Raw genomic sequence first — 21162 nt, 5'->3', positions numbered from 1 at the left:
CTAGATGTAATGTCATCCAGGATAATCAGTGATGAACAAGAATGGTATGCCCATTCTTTTTAAATACTGTATTGGCCCGAATATAAGCTGCACCTGAATACAAGCTGCACCTTTAAAATTGGGGGGGGGGGGAGAGAAAAAAAGAAAAAATACCTGAATATAAGCAGCTCCATTCCTCACTGCTCCTGGCTGCATACCTGGGGGAGGGGAGCGTGTTGCGTTGCCGTTGGCCTTTCCCCTTCCCGGCCTTGGGAGAGGACGGGGGATTACGCACAGGGCGGGCGCCGCTTTGCCGCACTCCTGGTACTGTTTGCCCCGCGCTCCTGGCTGCATACCATAAGGTTGCAAATATAAGCCACACTTTAACTTTTCACGGTCGGAATTTGGGGGGAAAGTGAGGCTTATATTCAGACCAATACAGTGGTGCCCCGCAAGACGAACGCCTCGCAAGATGGAAAACCCGCTAGACGAAAGGGTTTTCAGTTTTGGAGGAGCTTCGCAAAACGAATTTCCCTATGGGCTTCCTTCGCAAGACGAAAGCCCATAGGGAAATCTCCGGGACAGCGGGGATGCGCAGTGTGTCTTTCCCACTGTCCTCGGACCTCCTCCGAAGGCTGGCGGTGGGGCGGAAAGCCCTTCTCCCCGCGCCAGCCTTCGGAAGGCTGCTCCGAAGGCTGGCGGTGGGGAGAAAAGCCCTTCTCCCCGCGCCAGCCTTCGGATGGCTGTCCTGAAGACTTGCAGTGGGAGGAGGGTTTTCCTTCCCACCGCCAACATTCAGAATGCTGTTCTGAATGTTGGCGGTGGGGAGGAAAAACCCTCCTCCCACCGCAAGCCCCGGGAACAGAGGAGAAGCACTGCGCCCCTTCCCCTCTGTTCCCATACCTGTCCTGAAGGCTTGCGGTGGGGAGAAAAGCCCTTCTCCGCACCGCCAGCCTGGCAAGCGGTTTCCATAGGAACGCATTAATTGATTTTCAATGCATTCCTATGGGAAACCATGCTTCGCAAGACGAAAAACTCGCAAGAAGAAAAAACTTGCGGAACGAATTAATTTCGTCTTGCGAGGCACCACTGTACAGTATTGCCTGAACTTTACAAAGACGCACAGAGAAAAATTTCATTCACACCCTCCCTACAAAAACCAGTGTCCAATCTAATCAATACAAATTTATATGCATTGTCAAAAATGAGAAGCAAGAAGAATCTATACCTAAAGCAAGTTGTGCTTACGTCCCATTGAGATTAATGGGTCTTAATTAGTTACAATTCATCTGTGCTGTTAATTTCAATGGTGCTTAGTGATAACTTTCTTGTACTAGGGCCCTAGACCTTTGGTCTGTTTACAGTATGACATCTTATCTATCCTATCCTATCCTATCCTATCCTATCCTATCCTATCCTATCCTATCCTATCATCAATGTGGAATAAAGAACTACAACCAAGTGTATTCTTATTGCTGATATTTACCTTGAGAAGTAAATGTTTATTCTGGAGAGCTATTTCCTGAACTAGAGAATGAAATTCAAAACATGCAAAATGCATCTGCTTTTTTGAAGAGAGCATTTGATATTCAAACTACAAATGCAGGCAAATGGGAAGAGACCTGGATGGAAAAGACTTTGGAAGGAGGACTGGGTAGACTCTAGAAAAACGTCATTAAAAGTATATGAATGCTGCAAATCATTTTACTTGTGTTCTATAAGTCAATCAGACAGGTTTCATGGACTAACCCGTTTACCATTTCAACCTGATGTTTGGAGATTTTTCCCATATGTGGGCAGCACAGAATAGTGCACCACTTTAAAACGTGAATTGTTTAAAAGTGTACCATTGCATTTTAAAAAAATAATGAGTTATTTTCTAGCAGCACTAGAAAAAGCTAGCTAGACAAACCATGTAAGTATATGGATTTGGAACAGACCACCTGGAGTTTACCCAGTTCTTCAGCGTCTCTTACACTGCATGATCATGAAATAAAATGGAAATATAATGCCATAATTAATTGTAAATTCTTACTCCTGCTGGACTGAAGTTATTTCTGGCTCATTTGAAAGACAGCTTGCTCTGAAGACAAGTGGAAATGAACAGTAGTAAAAAAAAAACACAACCCTCTTTTTAGACAGTTAGGGAAGTAATTCATTTACTTTAAACATAATAAATATATTGAGGCGAGGCATACAGTTTTGTGGGCCAAGTTCACTTCCTCAGCTGCATGAAGTGGTTATAGAAGCAAAAAGAATTGCCCTCCCTGCTGAACCCACAAAACTCTATGCCATAATAAACCTGATTGTCTTTAAGATGCCAGAAGACACTTTTTTCGTTGAAACAGACTAACATGGCTATCCCATTGGAATCAGTCACTTTAAGGGTATGCAAGGTTAAATAGATTAACAACTTATTCCTATAGACAGTTGCCCAGAAGAAGAAGTAGTAGTAGTAGCAACAACAACTACTACTACTGTTATTTATTATTATACCCAGGTCTTTTTTCAACTGGAACTCACTGGAATTCAGTTTGCGCCCCTCTCAGGTGGGTTCCATTGCCATTATAAGTTATAAGTTCATGGTGAGTTCTGGCACCTCTTTTTCTAAAAAAATAGCACTGGTTGATATTTTATTGTGCTTTTAATACTTCGTTGGGAGCCGCCTAGAGTGGCTAGGGCAACCCAGTCAGATGGGTGGTATCTAATTAATAAAGTTGTTGTTGTTGTTGTTGATACATTGCTTATACCCTGCCCATCTGGCCAGGCCTCCCCAGCCACTATGGGCGGCTCCCAACAGAATATTAAAAACATGATAAAACATCAAAAATTAAAAACTTCCCATAACACATAATGAAACATTTAAAACTTCCCAATTTAAACTTCCCAACATTTAAAACTTCAGATGTCGTCTATTAGTCATATAATTGTTTATTTCTTTGACATCTGATGGAAGCGCGGGCACCACTACTGAGAAGGCCATCTGCCTGGTTCCCTGTAACCTCAAATAATAGATATTATTATTATTATTATTATTATTATTATTATTATTATTATTCACTTCTGGCAGTGAGGGAACTGCCAGAAGGCCCTCGGAGCCAGATCTCAGTGTCCAGGCTGAAAGATGGGGGTGGAGACACTCCTTCAGGTATACAGGGCCAATGCCATTTATCATAGAATTGTAGAGTTGAAAGGAACCCCTAAGGGTCATCTAGTCCAACTCCCTGTAATACAGGAATCTCAACTGAAGCATCCATGACAGATGGCCACCCAACCCCTACTTAAAAACCTCCAGTGAAGGAGAATCCACAACCTCCCAAGGGAGACCATCCCACTGCTGAAGAGCTCTTACTGTCAGAAAGGTCTTCCTGGTGTTTAGACAGAATCTCCTTTCTTGTCACTTGAAACCATTGGTTTGAGTCCTACCCCCCAGAACAGGAGAAAACAGGCTTGTTCCCTCTTCCACGTGACAGCCCTTGAGATATTTGAAGATGGCTATCGTATCTCCACTTAGTCTTCTCCTTTCCAGGGCAAACATACCCAGCTCCTTCAACCATTCCCCATAAGGCTTGGTTTCCAGACCCTTGATCATCATTTAGGGCTTTAAAGCACCAGCACTTTGAATTGTGCTCGGAAACATACCAGAAGCCAATGTAGATATTTCAGGACCGGTGTTATATGGTCCTGGCAGCCATTCCCAGTCACCAGTCTAGCTGCCGCATTCTGGATTAGTTGTCATTTCTGAGTTACTTTCAAAGGTAGCCCCATGTAGAGCACATTGCTGTAGTTGAAGTGCGAGATAACCAGAGCATGTACCACTCTGGCGAGAAAGGGTGCTGGCAGGTAGGGTTTCAGCCAGCATACCAGATGGAGCTGGTAGACAGTTGCCCTGGATACAGAGTTAACCTGCACCTCCATGCAGAACTGAGTCCAAAATGGCCCCCAGGCTGTGCACTTGGTCCTTTATGGGCACAGTTACCCCATTCAGGACCAGGGAGTCCCCCATATGGGAGTAAGCTGAATTCTATTCGCTTAGCTCTGGATAAGCATGCATTAAAAAGGCTATGTGCTACATCCAAAAAGTTTCTATTCACTAAAATATTACGCTTCCCTCTAAAAATCTCAGGTGCTGATGTACCAATATTAGCCACCGCGGGCAGATGTGGTAAAGCAGCATCAACAATATAGGAGGTGGCTGTGTGCCACTGTAAATACATCCAACCACCATGGAGTGAGCTTTGTTGATGTAATGCAGGAAACTTCATATGTAATCATCATGAATGGTGGTGGGGTTACTGGGGTTACACTGTATAAACAGGATTGCAGATTGGCTTTGCTCCAGTTCTAAGCACCATTCAAAGTGACTACAAGCTTTAGAACTTAGCGGTAGAGCTCAAAATTGTGTAATAAAGTAATCTTCTGGCCGCTTATGCTTTTGGAAAGGTAGACTTTGATCCGCACAGCTTCTGTAACAGCATCATTAGTTACCCTCAAAGAAACAAAGGCTTCTAAAGCTCATGCAATAGTTGTGACAGCCAAAGCATAGCCAAACCACTTCCTCTAACATAAGATTTGTCAGGGTTGTTACCAGCATCTAATCTAATGATCTGTGGCTTTGTGACAAGAAATACTATGCTATATTCTCTTAACCACATGATGACTACCTATGACAAAAGACAGGCCTGGAGGTCAGTGAGAATGTACTCTTTAGATAATTCCCAATGATCTTCAGGTGGCTCAGTCTGATTTAGAGTTTGTGAACAGGATCAGCTGGCTTCCTACAAAGTATTTATTTTCAAGCAATTTGCCAGATATTATATTAGCGGCCTGCATAGCTAAGTAAATAAGTATAAACGTGTGTGTGTGTGTGTGTGTGTGTGTGTGTGTCTTACACAGGTCAACAAGGAATCCAAGTAAAAATAACAGTTTATTTAAGGAACATTTTCCAAGCTATCAGCACAGCAAATCTGATTAAGAGGTATGTTTCACTCAAATCAATGGGACCTATTTTTATAAAGTATTTCTCCAATCTAGTACTCTCCAGGTGTTTGGGGTGAGAACTCCCATCAGCCCCAGCCAGCCTGGCCAGTGGTTAGGGATGATGGAAGTTGTAGTCCCAAGCACCGGGAGGGCATCGGGTTGGAGAAAGCTGGCTTAGGATATGAAGTGTGGCTGTGATTTTTGAATGAGCTTAGTGATAAGTGAATAGAGTTCAATGATACACACCGACCTTGGAATAAATCCCATTGAACTCAATGGGATTATTACTGAGTAGGCATGTACAAAATAGCACTGTTTCCTTGAAATAGATATAATGCCACTGATTACCAGAATGCTGTCTTACTTTGCTGATGCTTCCCTCAGCTCTTCATCCAGTCTGCATGAATAAAAGTTACAGATGTTTCCAGGGCAGGGGCAGCGGGTGGGGGGGGGGAGGAGGAGAAGAAGCGAGCAGAGCATAAGACAGAAGCAGGCCAAAAGCAGAGCAAAGATCAAGCAAGGTACATGCTTTTTTAAAAATTCAGCCCCAATGTTATAGATCTTCAGTTCCCTATGGTGTCATTGACCTATCAGTTTCATGTTTCATATATTTAGTTACTCTGGAAGTGGGCACATAAAGGTAGCAGAGCATGGGTGTCTGTGGCATGCATTGCTGTACAAAGACGGCAACAGTGCTGTAACTAACGAGATTTAAGTTAGCAGCTGCAGGCAAAGTCACCTATGTTTCCAATTTAGCATTCTTTAGTTATAAACAAGGCTGAACTCAACGGAACTCATCAACAGAGTTCCATTATACAGAGCTATGGGAGTTCTTTTGTGCCTGTAATAGTCAGCCCATCGCATTTCCTCACAGTCAGAAACATCAAAACAAGCTGCAGCAGAGCAAGAGTGTTACCTTACTCTTCTCTGAAAGGACCTGTCTTCTTCATACCTTTCAAGATAAAAGTGGGTGAAGGACAAAAACATAGGTCAAATGATATGCAATTGCCACCTTTATGCCAAGTATTTCACCTCTATATTTAAATGAACAAGGAACCTATTATGGGAGATAACCCGCTGTAGGAAGGAAATGGCATGGAATGCCTTCTTTTCCCCACAACAGCTTTGCAAACCAAAGAGAGAATCCCAAGATACCATTAATATTCCAATAATGATTTTGTGTCTTTGAAAATCTCTTCTGAATTATAACTTCAGGCAGCAGTAGAAAAAAGGGAAGCAGAAGCTGGGTTTTGTACCTGCTGATGATGTGAGTGCAGATGGCATCAAAATGTGGACTTGCATCCACACAGTTATGCTCATTTGGACCCTATTCAATTGGCTGGAGGCTCTGCATGTTCACATCCAGAGCCACTATGCACACAGAAATGGGTATGTTATTCCAGCTTTTTGGAGCGAGAACAACAAGTTATGATTATTTCAACACCTGATATGGTTGTCCAAGGATTTGTCAAATAGAGGAAATGCCACACTTCCAGAATCTTTATCTGTTCAGAAATAAGGCACCAGATGTAGATATTTTAATGTATAACAGTGGGTCCATATGCCTTTCTACCTTGGTTCCACCTCCCTTTTAATGCCTATGGGATAGCACCTCAGTAGAGCCCAGTTTTCATTGTTTACACTGATGATCTTTAGATGAAATGTAAACATGTCCATGTATCATCAGATCATGTTTCCTTGGGCTTTACCTAACATCTTTTATTATGATGTTCTAAACTTTAATCAGGGGATTTCAACTCTTTAGTATCTGCAGTGATGGGTACATTTTAAATATATGTCGTCTGTTTAAAAACCTGACATCTTAGTTGCCTGTCAGGCGATAGGGAAAGGAGAAGGGAGGCTGATTGCAACATGCCAAATCTAGGTCTTCCACATGGTGCAACATAGCTATTATTTATAAAGAAGAGGACTTTCAATGAGAGAAATATGTACAGTAGGAAAAGAAACCAAGAAACCAAAGAGATAAGAACCTTGGAAGTATTATGATTTTAAATTTCCTCAGACTAACAATTTGCTATCTTCCAAATTTTCAATCTGATTTATCTATTAATGGAACACACTAATTTGTGACATCTCTGGTTATCATCCCCTTTTGACTTTATTATTTCCCAACAATTAGCAAGATAATATTTTCAGAACAGAACTTCCTTATTTTCCACCATATTTCTCAGGACTTATATTCAAAATCTGAAGTCTCCACATATTTCAAGCTAATTATGAGCTCTTCTAGTTTCATTTATAAAAAAAATGTAAGAGAGACAATATATATATATACACAAATGTTATTATGTAAATGCAAAGCATGATTATTACTAGTAGTAATAATCCTGAGATACAGAATGCGGGAGTGACAGAGAGTGAAAAATGGCTGCTTGCCTAAGGCCACCTAATTAATTATATGGCAGGGGTGAGATCTAAATCAGGGACTTCCATCTTCACAGCCCAGTATCTTAGATTCTGTGCAAAATCAGTTCTAATAAAATAATGTAAGAGGTGATGCCCCCATTTGCACACAATTTTAATCTACAACAAAGTTCATTTACCCTGTTCATATCTTCATGCTTTAGAGCCAACTACATGTTACACTGTTCACACTTGCGGGAAAACACACTCATAAACTGACCACATGTATTTTAGAGAAAAAGCCATTATGGAGCTGCCAATCTGGATTGAACCCCTGAGCCTGACTGCACCTGTGGATCAGAATGGGGAGTGTGTTGCAGACTAGGTACCCATGGAGATGCGGCAGGCAGGAGGGGAGAGAGAGAGAAAGAGTCGATGGCAGAGGAACTATCTCCGAACCCTTTGGGTCTTGCACCAGCAAGGGCAGACAAACAGAGGAAGCTTTATTTCCCCCTCTGTTGTTTTGAACAATCCCCTTCCATTGGTTTCAGCGGGAGGGAAAATAACTATGCCAGCAGTTCCAGGGCTGGTGTAGTTTGTCTCACTTGTATGGGTTTGTGTGTGGGAGTATGTCAGGGCAATAGGGAGGGCCTTGGGTCTTTGGTCACCTTTCCTCACCTACCTTTCCCCAGCCAATTCCACCAGAGTGATGGCGGTTGATCTTTCTGCTGCTGTAACAAAGACGTCTCTGTGGATCCACCTCCTTCTCCACCCCCAGAGGGGCGACTGGATACAGCAGCCCCTCGGCCTACCTTCCTGGGAGCATAAGACTGCTCCCTAAAATAGCAATTATTTAGGTTCATAAAGGTAACATTTCTAATTATTATTCTCTTATTGTTTTTCACTTACTTGACAATACTTTCAGGGATATTTACATATTCCATTGGAATTAGTTCACTGAGCTCTGCCAAAGTGCTCACATATTTTATCTTACTGCTGAATTTTGAGCTGAAAACACAAAAGTAGCATTAATTAATTAAATAAATAAGATACATTCACAAATATGCAATATACCGAGTGCCATGATAGTTTTCCATGTTCAATAACAAAAAGCTGAATCAATCACTTTTAAGTTTCACATATGAACGCTCCTTCACTGTATCTTCAATATATACTTAGTGTTTTTACAGGAGCATCATGGAGATTAGAAGCCCACACATGAGCATTGCAATGTGGGTTGACATTGCTACCCTCATTTTGTAGAAGGGGAAGGATGAGGTTAAATGTTAATGATTCACCTGAGGGGTGGGGAGCCTTTTTAGCCTAGGACCACCCACTTGTAAAAGTTGACCCACAAGGGTGGAGGGAGGGTTCTGCTTTGCCAGCACATTCCCCACAGGGAACACACTGCAGGATTTAACCCTATGCTCATCAGTTGTTGAGTGGGAGATTAAATTGTGATGCTTTGGCTATGCACCAGTTTCCTGTGAGTGACTGCTGGATGCACCTAATGCAGAACAGAACCCCATCAGCTGATGTCTCCAGCTGGCCTTAGTTTTGGAGGGAATGACCTCTCAGGCCAAACTGAACACCCTGTCTTAAATCAACTACTTAATCTCATTGCTGAGATAATATTAGGATAAGGACTCCTTGGCTCACAGCTCACACTTTTTACCAGCATACCATCAGCTTTCACACAGTAACAGTTTCTCTTGGAGGTATTTTGAATAAACCATTTGATGGCTTCCCTCATAACATTTTTCTTGCCCATTTCTCTTCTGTTAACAAAAACAGCTTTAGAAGGTCCTCTGACCAGGCCCCATCTCAGCACTTGTAAGAGTTTGGAACTATTACCTTATAAAAGGCCGTGTCACTGCTAAAATTGTTCTGATAAACCATGAGGGGTGAACAATGATGAAGGATTTCAAGTTCTTCCTTAACCTGTGTTTGAAAAGAAACACATTTAAGCCTTCAAAGCAATATATATTGCCCAAGAAAAATCTTGGTCATGTGCATCTTCTGCCCTAGTCAGGATTCATCCACACCAAATGCCCTTTTTCTCTAGCGTTTGGTGGGAAGTGTGAAACTAGCTCCTGCATATATTAGTATATTGAAGGAGAAGTGGGCAGAGGGCTTTCAAATAATAGATATGGCAAGCCAGACCCAATAGATAGAAAACAAGCCATGAGCTACAGACCGCCTGTCAATCATCTGGTAACATCTTTTCATCCATCCCAGTCCTGGCATCTTTCTCCTGGGTGTGGCTCCGTTCAAGTAAACAATCATATAGTCTTCAGCAACCATGAGTTCCAAGGTACTTATTACATATCTGAATGGAAACAGAGAGAGAAAATGAGTGAGGAGAGGGAGACAATGAATAATTTGTTCAAAACCTATTCTTTGCTCTTCAAAAGAGTACAATCTTGTGATATAAGCAATGGCTAAAGTTTTCATAAATTTCACTATTAACTAATAGGGCTCCTGTAGTCAGTGGCAGACTTGGGCTGGATCTACATTTGTCTTCTAAACATTTTTTAAACTAACGTTCTATAGTGCTTAACAGCAGTTTCCCATTGCCGGTGGCTTCATCTGCTGTCACATTTTAATAACACATTTTTAATGTAATAAACGACAAGTGTAGATCTGCCCTTGGGCTTTCATATTTCAGCAGCGCCCCCCTTCCATTCTAAATCATTGTTGCAGCGCCCCCTGCAGCCCACATTCAGGTCAGTGTCCAGTGTGGGTGAACTGGTCATGCTACCCTAAATCCGCTTCTGCAGTATCATATGTACCAATCCAACCACACATGTGCTACATTTATATGCTAAATAACTACACATGTGGCACATGTCAAAATTGGCACAGATACCCTCTAGGTGTGTGGGATATTTAACCAAGAGGGCCATACTAATTTTATTTTTTAGAACAGTGGGAGCTCAAACAAACAGCAGGGAAATGTCTATACCTGCTTCCATTGCAAGAAAAGTCAGAAAATAAGTGTAGAAACCCCAGGACACAATGAGTGGCAGGGCTTTAGTCTGGAAATTCAACCAGAAGACTTGCCTCATGCTTAATCCACAATATGGTCAACATTTGAGACTGAAGTTTTATTATTTCAGCACTGGCAGGTTAAATGGAGATCAAGGAAGCCATTCCTTATTTGAACCAGAGAATGGCTGAATTCATACTTAAGAGTAGATGACATAGAAGTCACTTTGCCATAGCTCCTCCACTTATGATAAGTTTGATGCAGGAAGGAATTTTAGTGAGTGGGACTGAGGTGCATGGGGGGGGGCAACCTCATAAGCCCCATTTCCAATTTAGCTAGCATATCTCTTCTGATATGATTCTCCTCATTCCTCCTTTCCTCTACTATCCAAGTGGAATAGGAGAAAGTCACGAGAAGCAGCCTCCATGTCAATGTATGGGATTAAGTACCAGGGTCAAAGGCTGGAAGATGGCATTCACTGGCTTTGTGTATGAGCTGTCATGTATGAATACTCCTTCAAACATTCACTTAGGACAAATTCCATCACCAGTAGTGAAGCAAGAGAAAAAGAGTTATTATTATGGGTCTTGGTCTGTCATCTCTGGGTGATTCTAACTCAAAACAGCATAGACATATTACAAACCTTGGAGAATAGCAGGAAGGAGGCATACAGATCTATGGGCTCTAATTCTTTTTTTCCTTTTCCTTTTTGCTTTATGTGCACAAACCAAACGTCTTTCACAGGGAAGCATTAAATGGCAAAGGTACACACATTTCTGATGCATTTAGGTCACTTTTAAACCTTCAGCTTATCTCTCAAATAAGATTGTTGTCTATCACAACACAGTTGCAGGCATTAACTTCAAAGACATGATGACCACATTGTTCATGCCTCATCACTCACAGGAAAAGGTTTTCCATGACATAGTTGTAATCAGTTCGACTGCTGTCTGGCAGAAAACATGCAGCAAACACAATGATGGCATTTAGACCATCCCCATAGTATCCTGTGGAAGAAACAAAAATGCATTTGTTTCCCATAAAGTATGCTTAACTGCACAATCTCGAGAAAGCAACCTGGCCGGCCTCACAGCTGCTGAATATCTATGTACATGCATACATTCTGCATTTTCTGGGAGCAGAAAGTGCATGAGAACAGGTCTTATGTACCCAAAAAGTCACAGCTCTATTCTTTGCATAGGGCAAGAAAAGTCACAAAGGATGCTTCCAGACCTCTTCTTCATTCCTGATATGTTTGAAGGGAAATTAAACAACACAGGTTATTTAATGAACTTTCATTCTGATTTGCTAATGGGAAGGTTAGATGGCATTGTGTCGAAGCAAGTGTTGTTCCACAATGCATCCCTTTCCTTATTGCAAAAAGTCTGATCTTTCTGGGTAAGCAGATTTGTTATGCAAAATCTCCCAATCAACTGTAATTGTACAACACAAATTTGCTGGTATGTGATTGATTCCCAACTGAAAATAATGACAGCCTGAAAGCATCCAAAATATGTTTAAGGAATACAATTCTAGAGAGTTGCAAATGAACTTTTGTCTTAGATGTTCCTAAAGTTATAAAATGTTTTAAATGTTTTCTCTAATTTATTTTTAATTGGATTGTCTTACTGCTTTATTGTTGCTGCCACCCTGGGCACCATTGGGAGGAAGGGTTGTATAGAAATTTAATAAATGAATAAAATAAAAATAAAGTTCCATCTTCTTCAAAAGTGTCTGCAGAATAAGGGCCATAATCAGCCTGCTCTGGGATTGAACCCAGCTTTTCCCCCATCAGGGCTTACCTAGTGTCCATATTGAACAGTTGTGAGCAGCCTGCCTTGAAAATTTCCACACTGACCCATTGTGGGAGATTAGTGTAGGAGTGCTATGGATATTTCAAATGGCAGACAGATCACAGGCATCTGCAGCAAATTACAGTGGTGCTGAAGAATGCCTTTGCATTCCACTACCTCCCCACTCCAAAACAAAACAAAAACAACCCCAGATTGGGCAGTGCTTTTTCCTGGGGGTACTCAAGGGTATGGAATACCTTTTTTTTCTTTTTTAAAGCACTGCAAAGTGGGGGACTCGGCCACACTGCTACCATCAATTAAAAAAAACCTCTCCTGTTACCACAAGTCGATAATTCTTTTATAGCAGAAGCTTTCCAGCTTTGCCACAATAAGCCTTCTCAGAAGGGGATGGAATAATGCAACCTTTCTACAACTTTATAAAACTCGCCAGTCCAGAAAATAGTATTAAGGAGCAAATATTCTAAATTCATTATCCATTGAGGCATAAAGAATTTCATAAAAAGAAAGTACAAATAAATATCATATTAAAATAGACAATAATGTGAATGAACAGATTATACTAAAAAATAATATCGAATTTATTTTTAAAAAAACCAACAACTTCTGGTTCTTGTAAAGTAAAAGAGGTTTCCTGCTCATAGAAATGAGAAAATCTTCATGGTCTTACAAAGCAACTCCTGTCATGGGTCCTTACTTCTAATTGGCTCTGAGGCTCCCATACTTTGGCAGATGTGCCACTACAATTACACAAGCCCACTTTTAATGGTTCTACTTTGCAAAGCCAAAAGTTTATTTGCAGCATTACATTTTTAGTCACACAGAACAGGAAGCAATTCAAAATCTCTAATGGAATTTTTTTATTTTATTTCATGCAGTCTGTTATGGTCATTAAAGGTAAAGGTAAAGGGACCCCTGACCGTTAGGTCCAGTCATGGATGACTCTGGGGTTGCGGCGCTCATCTCGTTTTACTGGCTGAGGGAGCTGGCATACAGCTTCTGGGTCATGTGGCCAGCATGACTAAGCCGCATCTGGTGAACCAGAGCATCGCACGGAAACGCCATTTACCTTTCCACCGGAGTGGTACCTATTTATCTACTTGCACTTTGACATGCTTTCGAACTGCTAGGTGGGCAGGAGCTGGGACCGAACAACGGGAGCTCACCCCATTGTGGGGATTCAAACCGCTGATCAGTAAGCCCTAGGCTCTGTGGTTTAGACCACTCATTAAAGGTAAAGGTACCCCTGCCCGAACGGGCCAGTCTTGACAGACTCTGGGGTTTGTGCGCCCATCTCACATCTATTGGCCGGGGGCCAGCGCTGTCCGCAGACACTTCCGGGTCACGTGGCCAGCGTGACAACGCTGCTCTGGCGAGCCAGAGCCGCACACGGAACGCCGTTTACCTTCCCGCTGGTAAGCGGTACCTATTTATCTACTTGCCCCCGGGGGTGCTTTCGAACTGCTAGGTGGGCAGGCGCTGGGACCGAGCAGCGGGAGCGCACCCCGCCGCGGGGATTCGAACCGCCGACCTTTCGATCGGCAAGCCCTAGGCGCTGAGGCTTTAGCCCACAGCGCCACCCGCGTCCCTAGACCACTCATTAGTTGAGTGCTAAAATCAGAGTTGCCGGGTTCTCAGGCTTGCCTTGAAGACCTTCCCAATAATAAACAGGCATGTGGAACTGCTTATGGCTACTCAGTCATGCTCTGCACATGGCCGATAATACTGTTATTAGCTCAACTTGTTCCAGGACTGAAGTCTAGCTAAGACTGGAAAGTGTCTCCAGGGCTGAGGCTTGATGAACACTGACTCTCCTGCCTTAGTCCTTCTGTCAGTTCTCCTCACTGTCTCCCGTAAAGCATAACAGATTCATGCTTGGAAGTGGAGGGGGGGGTCACAGGAGCCAATTCCATTCTACTTCCTTCGCTCTTTGAAAAGCGTACCTCAGCCTCTCCATGTTGTGACCTAGTGAGGACAGGATGACTGTCATCCTCAATCCACTTACAACATGAAGTCAGAGAAACTGCTCTGGAATGAGTTGATTCACTTAGGACACAAGGCAATACAACCAAAAATCTAAAAGGTAGCCATGTTCTTTGAGTAAAGGTCACAACTTTCACTGGCAGGCAGAAATAACTTGAACACCAACACAAGTGAGTCAATTCTTCCTGCAATATTTAAGTCTATAAATGTACTATGAACTAGTTTTTTCCTTCCTTAAACCTTTCCTTTGTAACTATGTAAGCTAGTCCTGGAAAATGAAGTGTTTTAAACATAGAATAAAAGAAATTAATGGTAAACCGATTGATGCTACAGTTTCAGAATAGATCTCTCAATCGACAAGGATTTCACTGGGCATGTAGACCAAGCCTGTTTCTTTCCTTAATGAAAACTTAATCTAAATTTGGATCTTATGAGATAAGAATATTAATAAAAGGAGTATTGTTTTCTATTTGGGGTGGGTGAATGGCTTTTTTGTTCCATGCTACTAGAACGATCCTACCTCCATGAGAAATGACCCTTTTATAAGGCTCAATGGCTTTCATATCGATCCTCTGCTCCTGTTCTCCAATGACAACTGTTCTCCATAACCGGTTGTCTTCTCGCTCTTCCTCAGCAGTATATTCTGGGATTGCTTCAGATTCCTCTTGAGAAGCTTCCTTAATGGCCGGCTGCTCTTCTGAGGAATGCAGAGGCAGGTGAAAGAGAGAATAAAGTGGCAGGTTATTACTGACATCTGGAGAAACATCATCAAATATGTTTTCACTTATGAGACCATGGGATCCTGCCATGAACTTAATTACACTATTCTCAACTCTTTTTTAAAAAAATTAAGATCAGAATGGCCCTATAATTTTAAAAGATTAATGATCAAACCTACACTCCTGTTTTAGTATGACTTAATACAGGGGTGATGGGTTTAGCTTGCAAATGAGTTTGAACCGTACAGACACTGCTGTTTGTGAATATCCAAGAAGAAACAGCAGCTGCATTGAAAATGCCTGTGTTATGTTGGACTGTATAATATAGACTGTTTATTACACAATATTACAATGTCTGGAGGTAAATTTGAAGTTGTCAACTTCCTACTTGTATGCTCCTTTATACAGATGGCATTTCAGAAAATAGAATGGCCTCCTTCTGGACCAGTTGTTTTAGATTGACTTTTGTTCCTTCCCTTCCAGTTATTACCTTGCTTATAAAAACAACATGGAACTGTTTCTTGCACAATTACTGAGAAAACTAATCCCAGATGAGAGAGCCAAATACATAATGTTTATCTATGGTTTGGATTAGCGGTGCATTACTGCATGAAATAACTAAGTTGGACATCAATTATTTTGAGCCTAAAATAAAGTGTTTGGATCGTGGTTGTGTATGCCATATGTTAGTAGATCCAACCTTTGACAGTAGCCGCTGGCTCTTTCACTTGTATGAGGGTGGGGGGGACATATGGCACATTACAGTCCTATCCTTATTCAGCCTGGACATCTGGCTATCTGGTCGTACTTACTGGGCTGTTCCCAGAAAATGAGCCACAAAATAGATGCAGTTGGGCCTACATATGGTAGAGGCTGCAGTTGAAGAGCATTCAAAATTCATGGAGTGTTCCCAATATACAGTTCAGGGAATAGCCAAGGTTTATAGCAGTCCTTAGCTTCTAAATATTCAATCCTAAATTCAACTCAAACTACACATTGCAGCTAAATCATGTAGTGGATGATAGCACTCATGTTGCAGGTGGGGGTGTATGCTGAAAAACAGGTAAGAATGAGACTCACAAATAATGCATTACTCAAGAACACAGTTTTTATGAGGATTCAAACACAGCATGCCTGCAGCTGCATTGTAAAGTGATACTGTTCAGTGAGATCTGTATCACATGATTGTGCTGCACATGCAAATTGGCTTAAGTAGAATTTTTATTACCTCACACACAGGTACCATCAAAGGGTTGTATCACCTTTGCTAGTGTAGAGTGGAACTACATGTTATGCCTCCAAAGGCTGCCCAACATCTCCTCTGCAAAGTTGGGTGAGGCTGCTTGTATAAGGGCAGTCAACAGAATTTCAGCAACTACAGATTTTCAGCCCACCTATGTGTCATAAGTTGAATCTGGCAAATTTGTTTTTCCTACCCAACAATTAAAAGTAGAGATGCTTTATCTTCCTGTACCCAAATCTTCATTCTGTATGAGATGCCTTCATTCCAAGCCTAAAGACTAGTTCCTGAGGCACAGCCAGCCTTACAGTAACAAATGAAGGGCCTCCCAGCTTGACCTTCACTGCTGGGTAATTCCAGAACTGCCACCTTCTGACCCAGAGATGAGAATCTATCAGTTTTAGAACTATCCCTAGGAAGTACAGTGGACCTGAGCAAGCAGTAGACAGCAACATCAAGCTGCTGCCTCCGAGTGGCAGCCAAGGGAATGTGCATGAAGTGGAGGCTGCTGTTGAGTTTGATAGATGAGAAGGCAGGCTGCAAACTAAGCAGAATAGATGCCGTTAAGACACTGCTGTCAGGCACACACCAATGACATCATGACCGCATCTTCCTATTTGCCTCAGCAACTGCTCAGTGAATCCTCTTCCAGCTGTGCTTCAACTCAATCTGTGCCTTCCTATACACAGAGCACAGAGAGTTCCATATAAGTAGTTCTTTTTAAAATGGGCCTGGACAAGGGCTGGAAGGTGACAACATTTGCTTAAGGATGCTGATTAAGTATGTGTGGGTGAGGGAGAATGACAATGGGTGGTATTTTTAGCTCTGCTGTCCCACTAAACATGCTTCTAAAAAGCACATAAGCATTAGTGACATAAGCTTCCTTTAAATATAAGTCTAACATAGGCATTTGTACCTTTTAAGGCTACCTTAGAAATAGAGTCAGTCTAATCAAAATGCATTGGGAACTTTTTCAGTCAGCATTTTTGCAGTAAATAGACAAACTAATTAAAAATCTGGACTGCTTTGCATCAAATTTTTCTCACAGCTGCTTTTTCACACACCTGGCTTGTGGGCCTCTCTGAGGCATCTGTTTGCCCTCTGTCAATAGGCAGGATGATGAGATTGGTGGACCTTTGGCCTGACTCAGCAGGGACTTTCAATATTCTTATTAACTAGGCCCAGTAATTCTTCCATCCACATAGTTAGGGAGTTAGGTTGTGTCTTCAGAATCATTTTAAGAGGGAGGTTTCTTATCTGCTCTTATATTTCCTAGGCAGAGTAAGAACAGCCGCCTCAGGCAGCAGATTCCGGGTGCCATGCATGTGGAGCAAACTGTTATTTATTTACTATTACCACATTTTTACTGCCAGATAAGGGAAGAAGCGCTTGTGGGATCTTCCGGCTCAGGTTCCGAAATAGTAACCTGCTTTGGATACTATGCCCCATATCCTGGCTTCACAGTTCAGCTTCTCCTTACATTACATTCATTCTTTCTGAACAACTTTGTAATATTTCTGTTTCAAAATAGGAGTACTTTGTAGTCCAAAAATATTAGCTGATATCTCATCCCAAATAGCTTTTTAAACTCTAGGAAGCAAAAAACCATTTTGTTTGCTAACTACATCAAATCCAACTGTATTATAGGCAGGTAAGAGATGAACAATGAAGGTGAACAATTTACTGCACTGATAAATCTGCCAGACTACATTGTACCCATCTGGAGAAATATTGAAGACACAAAATGTGGGCTGCAATCCAATAAAACACTTAGCTGATGCTTGGCTTCAAACATTTAAGCACTGATTGTTTGCAGGAATAATGTAAATTGAGGGAGAGCCTTATTGCTAGAAGTGGGGGTGAGGATGAAGAGCTGGATATTAGCAATGTCACAGAGAATGAGATAAAATCACTCCTTTGTCTCTACCTGGATTCCTACAATATTGGTATTGTACTATAAACACAACTTTTGTATCTGGCTTATGTCAATATTCTTGGGTTGAATCCAAAGTTAGTCATACTCAGAGTAGACCCAATGGGTAGGATGCAACTAAGTTGTTGCATGAACTGAACAAGGTCTGCTCAAGCAATGGGACTGTCCATGCCTCTCCTCCCTCCTTGCACCCCCTAGGTCTGCTCTGGAGGGGTGGGGAACCCCGGAACAGGTTTGGGGTGGGGGTGAGGGGAAGGGAGAAATCCCACTGTGCAAGCAGATCTAGTTTCATGCACACATACTCCACTTAGTGGTATGTTGAATTCCACCCCTAGAAAGCAAAGGATATGAGTAACTTGGATCTATTAATTTTAATGGGTTTACTCTGAATAGAATTTAGTCAGCTATGGCCCCATTATTGTTATTGAAGTTAAGGGTGGTCATGTGAATCTTTGTCTGGTTCAGTATGTGGAGCAGTTCAGTGCGTTACAGATACCAGTTGCAAGACCACTCGCTTGCATGAGTTCCATGCTAGATCCTTGCAGTAATGGGATGCATTGATGTGTTAAAAAAATGGAATTGCTTCAATATTGGTCTCTACAAACAAGGCGAAAACTACAAAGTGAGAAGCATTTTGTGCCTAAACTTATGCTCGCAATGCAAAGCTCATAAACAGCCTATGTGCAGAAAAGTGGGATTCCACAAGAATGAGGAATGATAGAAAACCATGTATGCCACCTTGAGCAACTTGGAGAAACAGGTGGGATATAACTGTGATAAATAAAAATTCAATAAGAACTGGTAGTTTCATTTAGCTGCAGTGGGCATCAAGACAGAAGCAGAGAATAGTTTGATGGCAGCTAATGACTGGTGCCTTTCCTGGTGAAAGTCTGCCCTGAGTTTCTCCAGTGACAAATAGCTATTAACTTATAGTCTTATAGACTTATATTAATTTATAGTCGCTTATACTCTATTAACTAGAAGGCTTTGCTGCTGCTGCTGCTCTGGTGAGTGCTGGGTGGGCCGCTCCCTTTCCTGCCAACTCCATCTGGCCTAGGGGGCGGGACCTGCACTCACCACTATAGAGGCCATCGCCACAGCTTGAGGGCCTCCATCAAGGCCTCTGGGACACTGCTGCTGTTGCTGCTCTGGTGAGTGTTGGGAGGACCACTCCCTCTCTTGCTAATTCCATCTGGCCTAGGGGGCGGAGCCTGCACTCACCACTACAGTTTAGGGGCCTGAGCAGCTACCTGCAGCAAGTGACAAAATGGTTTTAAATGTTTTAACTGCTTTTAATTTGCTGCACCTTAAATGGTGGTGGTTGTTTTTTATAATGTTTTATAATTTTATAATTTTATTTCTGCTTGCAGTTGGTTAAGTATTTAGTTAGGGTGGGGAATAGTTTAATTTTAGCACTATTGTTTTTTGCTGTGCTTCTATTTTTATTATTCTGTTAAGTTATTATATATTTTGTATTTTGCCTTTTAAGGGGAAGGGTCAGGGCTGCCTGGGAGTGGGCCTCAGCCAATAGAATGACTGGGGCAGGTTCCACAGGAGGGAATGTATTGGGACACCCGATCTCAGTGATCACGTGCCGGAGGAGGAGTTACACTAAGACCAGACCATGTCATTACTGAGGAGGCAGGTTTAGTCATTGTTTGAGGACTATCCCTGCCTCCAGGTCTGGTCCTGACCGGAAGGATACTGGAATCAGCAAGGGAAACCCACATGACCTGAAAGTGTTGCTGTGCAATGCCAGGTCAATGATGAATAAAACCACTGCCATCCACGACCTGATTGTAGATGGAGGATTTGACCTGGCATGTGTGACAGAGACCTGGTTGGATGAGGCAGATGGGCCTGTCCTTGCCGCTGCTTGCCCACCAGGTTTCTCTTACGCACAGCAACCCAGGTCATGTGGGCGGGGAGGGGGGGTTGCAGTGATTTTTAGGAAGTCATTAGTTTGCACCAGGCGTCCTATTGGGAAGACCCAATTTTCTGAGTGCATGTTCTGGAGGTTGGGCAATAGGGGCAGTATAGGATTCCTTTTGGTGTACCGACCTCTCCGCTGCACCAAGGATTCCCTGCCCGAGCTGCTTCAGGTTGTGGCGGATATGCTCCTGGAGACACCTAGCTTGGTTGTCCTGGGGGATTTTAACATCCATACCGACACAACCTTACAAGGGGCCACTCAGGACTTCGTGGAAAGCATGGCCTCCATGGGGCTGTCCCTGAATAAGTCTGGCCCAACCCATAGCCGGGGACATGCCTTAGACCTGGTGTTCACCTCTAGTGACGTGGGTGATCTGACATTAACTAAAAGCGAAACAAAAGAAGTGCCATGTTCAGGTCACTTCCTGGTGCAACTGGACTTCTCCGCGACCCTTCCCCTCTGCAGGGAGGTGGGACCGATTCGGATGGTCCGCCCCCACCACTTAATGGATCCAATTGGCTTCCAGAGAGTGGTAGGGGATGTTTTATCCCAAGTTGATGGCCTTTCAGCTGATTCCCTGGTGGCCCGCTATTAACCAGGGCTATTGACTGTCTGGCTCCGAAGTGCCCTCTCCAATTGCATGGAGCCCGGACAGCCCCGTGGTTTTCCCTGGAGCTGAGGGTGATGAAACAATTGTTGAGACGGCTAGAGCGCCGGTGGCGGAAAACTCATTCTGAATCAGACCGGACACAGGCTAGAGCTCAACATCGAGCCTACCAAGTGGCAATGGCGACGGCGAAGAGGGCCTTCTTCACCGCCTCCATTGCACCTGCAGAAAACAGCAGCAGGAGACTTTTTCAGGTGGTTCGCAATCTATCGGAACCACCTGCACCACCGGGGCCTGGTAGGCACCCCAAGATCTCCTGCAATGCTTTTGCAAAGTTTTTTGCAGATAAAGTCGCTCAGATTCAGAAGGAGGTAGACTCCACGGTGGGAGCAGGGCCAGGGCGGGAGAGTACTAGAGTTCTGTCTGGTCCTGTTACATGGGATCAATTCCAATCTGTTACCTCCGAGGACGTGGACAGGCTGCTTGGACAAGTGAAACCGACCACCTGTCTCCTTGATCCTTGCCCATCCTGGCTGATAAAAGCGAGCTGGAAAGGGCTGGGCGATGGGCTCTGCGGGGTGGTGAATGCTTCCCTCTGTGAGGGAGCCTTCCCAGACCCGCTGA

At 42.9% G+C, this 21162-nt stretch overlaps 1 protein-coding gene and 1 long non-coding RNA gene across 10 annotated transcripts in view; one reads left to right on the top strand and one right to left on the bottom strand.

The window, feature by feature from the left end:
- The window catches only part of PRUNE2 (prune homolog 2 with BCH domain), a 138737-nt gene that overhangs the window by 7401 nt on the left and 110174 nt on the right, over nucleotides 1-21162 (bottom strand). For 2 of the 9 annotated variants that reach the window (XM_082241460.1, XM_082241461.1), the window contains exons 12-19: nucleotides 14627-14803; nucleotides 11217-11319; nucleotides 9521-9652; nucleotides 9178-9264; nucleotides 8233-8331; nucleotides 5876-5911; nucleotides 5324-5356; nucleotides 2015-2062 (exon numbers count right to left, since the gene is read on the bottom strand). In XM_082241460.1, the coding sequence (XP_082097586.1) occupies nucleotides 2015-2062; nucleotides 5324-5356; nucleotides 5876-5911; nucleotides 8233-8331; nucleotides 9178-9264; nucleotides 9521-9652; nucleotides 11217-11319; nucleotides 14627-14803 (715 nt within the window). Of the gene's footprint in view, nucleotides 1-2014; nucleotides 2063-5307; nucleotides 5357-5875; nucleotides 5912-8232; nucleotides 8332-9177; nucleotides 9265-9520; nucleotides 9653-11216; nucleotides 11320-14626; nucleotides 14804-21162 lie in introns of all 9 variants that reach the window. The other 7 variants (XR_014224336.1, XR_014224337.1, XM_082241462.1 and 4 more) reach the window with 7 other exon arrangements.
- Nucleotides 2070-5409, top strand: LOC309542783. Its single transcript, XR_014224429.1, has 2 exons — nucleotides 2070-3879; nucleotides 3926-5409. It is a non-coding gene; the product is annotated as an uncharacterized lncRNA (long non-coding RNA).

Source organism: Podarcis vaucheri, assembly GCF_965113315.1.
Source record: "Podarcis vaucheri genome assembly, chromosome: 11".
NCBI classification, from domain to species: Eukaryota; Metazoa; Chordata; class Lepidosauria; order Squamata; family Lacertidae; genus Podarcis; species Podarcis vaucheri.
Note: the sequence above shows the minus strand (reverse complement) of the source record. Positions and strands in the feature narration are given on the sequence as shown.